The following is a 7,123-nucleotide window of genomic DNA, read 5'->3' on the forward strand; positions in this document are numbered from 1 at the left end:
TATCACAGACCGGAGGGGGATGACATGATTCACAGCCGGCTATATGACAGCTTGCAACTCACATACTACAGCTGTCATACAGGTTATGATCAGTGTATATAAGAAACAAACAAGAAGAATAAACAGTTTCTTTCTCTCAACTCATTCAAACCCTATAAGTATGAATGGTGCTGTATATATGTTCTATGTGCAAATGGCTACGTCATTTTTATTGGCAATTCCAAAAGCTTTTCATAACACATCACATCTACAAATGCACCAAATAATACTCAGTGATATTTTAAAAACCACAACAATGCTTGAAGGTATGGTGATATGTATAGTACATCTTTCCTATTAGCTCCAGCCTCAACAGTCTCCAACTTCCATGAATTAAATTAGTATTTCCTGATAGTGAATGATGATGGGATTGCATAGCTGTATAATTTCACAATGGATTCTGCAATTCTATGTATGTCAACCCATACACACATCATGATCAGCAGATGTATAGAAACCCATTTCATGTTTATCAACTGGTAATCAATTGCGAGTCAGAACAATGAAAAAATGTGTGTCAGTTTGTCAACAGTGAAATCGTGAGCCATTGTGGCTGGTCAACAAGATCATAATGGTGTGTAAAGCAGTAGGGGTGACTGAGATAGATCCCTGGCCATTCATCATCAGCAGATTTCATAGAGCTGTACACTGAAGAGGCTTTGGAGAATCATATCACATCAAATTGGTGTCACCAGTGCAGCATGCGTCAATGAGTACCAGTAGCCCTAGGCCTCAAACAACATCTCAAAGTCAGTCTAGCAGCAGGATCAATGTACACCCTCAACTACTTCCTTAGTTTCTTTATAGTGACCAGACAATAAGTCCATGATGTCAGGCTGGTTATTGAGCATATGATTCCATTCCTCATGATGTTAACAAGGTGGTTGTAGCCTGAAAGTTGTTTTGCTGGACTATGTGATAACTGAGTAACTAATAATCCTCCTTGCTGACACATCTATATATGTGACTGGATTTACAAAAAGTTACCTTTATGTGTACAAAATTTGACCAATTTTTGAACTTTGAAACTTCATAACTTTTTATCATAGCATATAGCTGTCTGAAATTTTCAATGAATATAGCTACAGTATCTAGCTACAGTTTTACGCAAAAAGTAGCTTAATCAGTGTGAGGAGTCAACTGTTATAACATTTTGCTCATTGAAATGTAAAATGTGTGTAAAAGGTACCTTTTCGTAAATCCGGTCATGCACAGTGTTACATCTGATGACAAGCCCATGCTCTAATGATGATGTAGATTGTCCAATGGAAAGATCAGCAGCAGTAACAAGCTGGCAAACCCTACAACACATCATTATAATGTAATAATGAAATTTAACCTTAGGTGGAATTGATGGAGGGGGGTCTTGGAATGCTTTTCTCATATACATAATACTATATAGATACAGGTGTATGCATAATGTAAGCAAGCAAAATAACAATACTTTGGAGGATGGTTTAAGAGTAAGCATCCCACCATTGTTCTGCCAAAGCAAGTGCAAATTCTTATTAGAATTTTACTGTGGCCAGTCATGTCTTGCTATACTTATCGACCATCCCCCAAGGCTATACAGCACCTGGGGGTTACCTCTACACTCCAAAGGTTCTATACTCTAAATCTATCACATGTGTTCTATACACATTTCATCACTTCTTTGTGCTGTTGTATGTAATGACATCTGAACCATGCATAACCCTGAGCATAATGGATGAATTTCATAACAACAAACGTTGCCCCTAGCAACCTGAATTTTACAAAATATGTAGGGGTAAATGTCTATAGTAACATCTCCAAATTTTAAAAGGATAGCATCTATAGGTCATGAGATATAACATTTTAAAGTTTGTTATTTTCCATACATTGTCTATGAGAGGGGGTAACAGTTGCCCCTTCTGGGAAATCACATAAATAATGTGTGGGAAAACGACAAAGTTCAATTAATTTCATTTCTCAATTTAACATTATTTGTAGGTGTGAATCTCACAATTAACCTCTCCAAATGTTAAACTGATCGAGTATATAGATCATGAGAAATGACATTTTGAAATTTGTGATTTTCCCATACATTATCCATGTGATTGCCCAGAAGGGGCAACTGTTCCATAGATAATGTATGGGAAAACTGCAAACTTTAAAATGTCTTATCTCATGACCTATATACACTATCCTTTTAAATATTGGAGGCGTTACTTTTGACATTCACACCTACAAAATAATTTAAAATTCAGGTTTCTAGGGGAAATGGTTTAAAATTCCTTATTATGAAATTCATCTATTGTATTTTGTGTAATGTCAGTGAATTCATCATAATTGTATTATGTCAACCAGTTATCATAGTGTGAATTTTTCATTTTAAAAAAACAGCTGCAAATTTAATGCTGTGTACAAAGAAAATGTTATACAACAACAACTACAACTGTTATTATTGTACAGTTTACACATACACACACACACACACAAACACTAGTCAGGACACAGTCAAACAAACTATATCTCATCATGTATACTTGGAGAATACATCTTGCGCACACAGCACACATTGTCAACCATATATGGGCAGAAATACGGTTTTATCTCCTTATCAAACATCGTAGAGGATGCCATGCATCAATCCACTGGTTGGGATCAGCCATCATCATCTCCCATTGGCTAACTTCACTCCCAACGCTATCCATCCACTTGTTCTTGATACCAGGTTGTGGCTTGGGTCCAAGTCTAACACCACCTACAAATTCATTACTGTTACGATGTGGTTCCCATATTGTGATCTCCAGTACTCTATCATATGATAACTCCACATTTGTCACTCTGTCAAACTGGTACATTGTATTGTAGGTTGGGTTACTGCCACACTGGACCACTGCTGACTTGAACTTCTCATATTTTTTTCGAGGAAGCACAGTGCTATAAATAAAACACGCTAGTTATGTACATGTTATTTACGTCACAACAATATTGTAACTATTACAACTGCCTATGGTACACAACGGAGGATTAAAATAACAACTGACCATTGCAGGTATGTCCCTTGATCACAAGATGTTTGTAACCCTCTAGCTTGTTGGATCCAGACATTAAGACTACCTCTTCCTTTCTCCTTCGCTGACTTGCTAGTTTTAGGTGCAAACTGTATCATCACTCTCAGTTCTCCAATGTGTACCAGTTTTGTAGCCTATGAAACATATGAGCAGTACAATATTAATACAATTACTACCACTACAATAAAACTAGCTGTTTTGAACATACAATAAATATACACAACCTGATATGAAAAACATGGAATGTAAAATATGATGTCTAATTCGATGTATTGGCCAAAACACAGTTCCTTATTTGCCTTGCTTCATAACAAAACAGAAAACAGTTAAAAGTTCCACCTTGTACTAGTTAACACATTTACCCTTTGAAATAAAACTATTTACTAGTGCGATCATTGTGATCACCATGTTGACTGATCACCATGTTGATCACCATGTTGACATAGTGCAAAGGTTTAATCAAGAGCCCATAAATGCCTTGATGGGCTCTTGTTTACTTAAACTACACATTTCACATTATATACCTTTTTGCCATTCCCTGTATGATTAATGTTCTTGGGAAGCGACTCATCCTCTTCCTTATCTAGGGTACTTTTCTTGTCATCTTGTAAAGGAGATGGGGTTTCCTGAGTAACAACGTCAGTTTCATCTTTATCATCAGTAACAGAATGTTCTTGTGTGGTTGTCTGGCTATTACTGCCCTTATAAGATGATGAACGCTTAATGCTTGATCTCAAGAGAGACTTGGTAATGTTTGTTATTTTAGGTTTAGTAATATTAAGACACATGGTCGACTGTGGTTGCTTTTTAGTTGTTAATGTTTGATGAAGATGTTTTGGAATAGTTGGTGACCTGACAGTAGTGTGGTTACCTGAAGAGAATGAAATAATTATGTAAACCACTATGCTACGCAGCATGTAAACATTGGATATTCACAAGTCCATACATGCATGGATGCACACACACACACACACACACACACACACACACACACACACACACACACACACACACAAACACCACACGCACACACACACACACACACACACATACAACACACATACAACACACATACAACACACATACAACACAACACACGTACACACACAGTACACACCTTTTCCTTCTACTTTTTGTTGTCGTTGCTGTTGTTTACTTCCAAACAATCTTTGCCGGTGTTGTGGTTTCTCTTTACTTTGTTGTAAATGTTCAAAACATTGTTGTTCTTTTACATTATAATCTTGTGGTTCATCAGTAAATGACACATAAAACACATCAGCAACACAAGCATCTAATACTTCTTCATTGATGTGTAATCTCCTGTAGGTGGAATAAAGAGACATTGTAAATACACGCAATAACAAGTATAATACAGATAAGAGAACTGGTTATGTTATGTATAGTTCACCTGAAGCTATTCAAATATTAAAACTGCTAACTAGCAAAATTTTAATGATAATGTATTATCAGAAAAGAGGTAGTCACCTGTAGATAAATGGTTGTACCTGTCAAGGACACTTTGATGGCAGACATGTAGGTGGTATTGAACTACTACATAATAATGGTTTCTTGTTATTAACCCACACCTTGTAAATTATGTACAATATAGACCACAACAGTAAATATGCAGGGGAGGGTGCATAGCAGTGTAATCTGACACTTGTTGAACTAGTGATTTTGATAAATACCTGTTTGTTCTCATGTCACGTCAGCTTGTTATAAACATAATTATAGCATGTAGTCATAACCATTAAGTTACATTATTTATTTCTTTTGCTCAAAACAGCAATGTGCAAAAGCAGGCAGTTTAAATTTTGTTTTTATGAACTAGTTAGTTAGCTGAACTAGATAACTCATAACATTAAGAATGCAACTTTCTTTTACTATAGCTAGTTAGGAACATATTCAGCCACCAAGCAAAATGGTAACATGTGCAAGCTAGGATAAAAATAATTCACTTAATAAATTTCTATACTCTGTTATGCAGATATAGCGAGGGTGTATACCATATTACAATAGCATTGCATGTCCAGACAACTTATCACAGACATTGGGTAGGTAGGGATAAAAGACAATAGAAAAGTAGTCTGGTCATACTACAGCTATCAAACTATATAGCTAGCTACGTATATATCATGCGTGCATGCATGTGCAACATTTATAGCTAGAGTAAAGTATCAATTATCGGACAATATGATGTTCGGACAGCTGCCATTCACTTCCTGGGAATCCTGCAGCTTTGGTTATTGTACCAAAAGGTAGGCTACACCAAGCAATAATTATCCTCCAATAATCAGCTTTGCATGATTAAAAGCTTAAGAGTTAGAGCCAATAGTATGCTTAGTCCGATAAAATCTATGCTCGGATAAAACTATCAGTTGTCGGACTTTGCTTTTTACTACCAGTAAACAATGTCCAATTTATTTCAAATTTGTATGCAATATACCTGTACTCATTAGCTATTAATGGCCAAAAAATGGTTTCATTATCTTTAGCATAGAGGGAGTACGAGCCTCCCAATTTTTAGCGGTATTGTCGGACGCCCTCCGCTTTAATTTAGCCATGCCCACCAACAGAGTTCATGCTTTTTGCAACAAATGCACCAGTGCTAAACCACAGAAGAAGGTAAATAAATATCTTTCAAGAGTAGAGGTGTGTTTTAAAGTTGATATTCAGGATATTTCTATTGGAACGCAGTATTTTTGGCTCCTAAATGAAGGAGATGCACGCTAGGTGAAAAAATGAAATTACGAGGCACAACCTTCTGACCAACCACATTTGTTAGTCTTGGTGCCTCAATCGCGAATGCCACCTAGAAATGAAAAGATGTTCCATTTTCTACCTTCTATGGATGCACAAAGCAACATTTTCATCCTTTTTGTTTCACCCATATAAGATAGAGAAAGAAAATCCTTTCAATTTCCGTGACAGTATTTGTGATAGGACACCAAGACTAGCATATGTAGGTGGTCAGAAGGTGGTTTTGCATAACTTCATTTTTCCACCTTGCGCGCATCTCCTTCATTTAGGAGCCAAAAATACTGCGTTCCAATGGAAATATCCTGAATATCAACTTTAAAGCACACCTCTACTCTTGAGAGATATTTAATTACCTTCTTCTGTGGTTTATCACTGGTGCATTTGTTGCAAAAGCATACAAACTCTGTTGGTGGGCATGGCTAAATTAAAGCGGAAGGCGTCCGACAATACCGCTAAAAATTGGGAGGCTCGTACTCCCTCTATGCTAAAGATAATGAAACCATTTTTTGGCCATTAATAGCTAATGAGTACAGGTATATTGCATACAAATTTGAAATAAATTGGACATTATTTACTGGTAGTGAAAATCAAAGTCCGACAACTGATAGTTTTATCCGAGCATAGATTTTATCGGACTAAGCATACTATTGGCTGTAACTCTTAAGCTTTTAATCACACAAAGCTGATTGTTGGAGGATAATTATTGCTTATTGTAGCCTACCTTTTGGTACAATAACCTAAGCTGCAGGATTTCCAGGAAGTGAGTGGCAGCTGTCCGAACATCATATTGTCCGATAATTGATACTTTACTCTAGCTGGCTACGTCACTTACTTGCGCATATCGCACAACGTGCACATCCAGGAGTCGCTGGATGATCCATATAAACGGTGTTGTTTGCATACTCGCTTTTCACATATTGGACAAGATGCTCCTCTGTTCGTGATCATACCAAACTGCACCCCACAATAACTGCAACTCGTATCGTCTTTGTGCTCCTCATACTTCCTCTCCAAGTTATCGATGTCGTCACGTAACTGCCTGTAGAGTAAGAAGATATGTATAGCTAAACATATTCATCGATACAGCTAGATACCGCAAAGATGGCAGTGCCAAATTACTGACTTGAGACGATCATCTTCATCTTGTTGAAGTCGGAGTTCTTCTTCTATCACAGAACGGATTGCTTCCTCTTCTTCCTTAGTAAGGGAAATAAGGCGAACTATCTGCGAAATACTATCACAGTCCGACATCGAGCAATAATGATCTTCAATAGCTATAAGGTCAG

General features: G+C 36.9%; 1 protein-coding gene across 1 annotated transcript; it reads right to left on the bottom strand.

The window, feature by feature from the left end:
• Positions 1-2,388: 2,388 nt before the first annotated feature.
• Positions 2,389-7,123, bottom strand: LOC136257701 (synaptotagmin-like protein 5). The gene is made up of 6 exons (XM_066050991.1): positions 6,961-7,123; positions 6,670-6,876; positions 4,195-4,397; positions 3,602-3,948; positions 3,051-3,211; positions 2,389-2,943 (listed from the first exon to the last, which is right to left on the bottom strand). The coding sequence occupies exons 1-6, from the start codon at positions 7,086-7,088 to the stop codon at positions 2,610-2,612; spliced, it is 1,380 nt and encodes a 459-aa protein (XP_065907063.1). The 5' UTR covers positions 7,089-7,123; the 3' UTR covers positions 2,389-2,609.

The sequence above is a fragment of the Dysidea avara genome, chromosome 6, assembly GCF_963678975.1.
Source record: "Dysidea avara chromosome 6, odDysAvar1.4, whole genome shotgun sequence".
NCBI lineage: Eukaryota > Metazoa > Porifera > Demospongiae > Dictyoceratida > Dysideidae > Dysidea > Dysidea avara.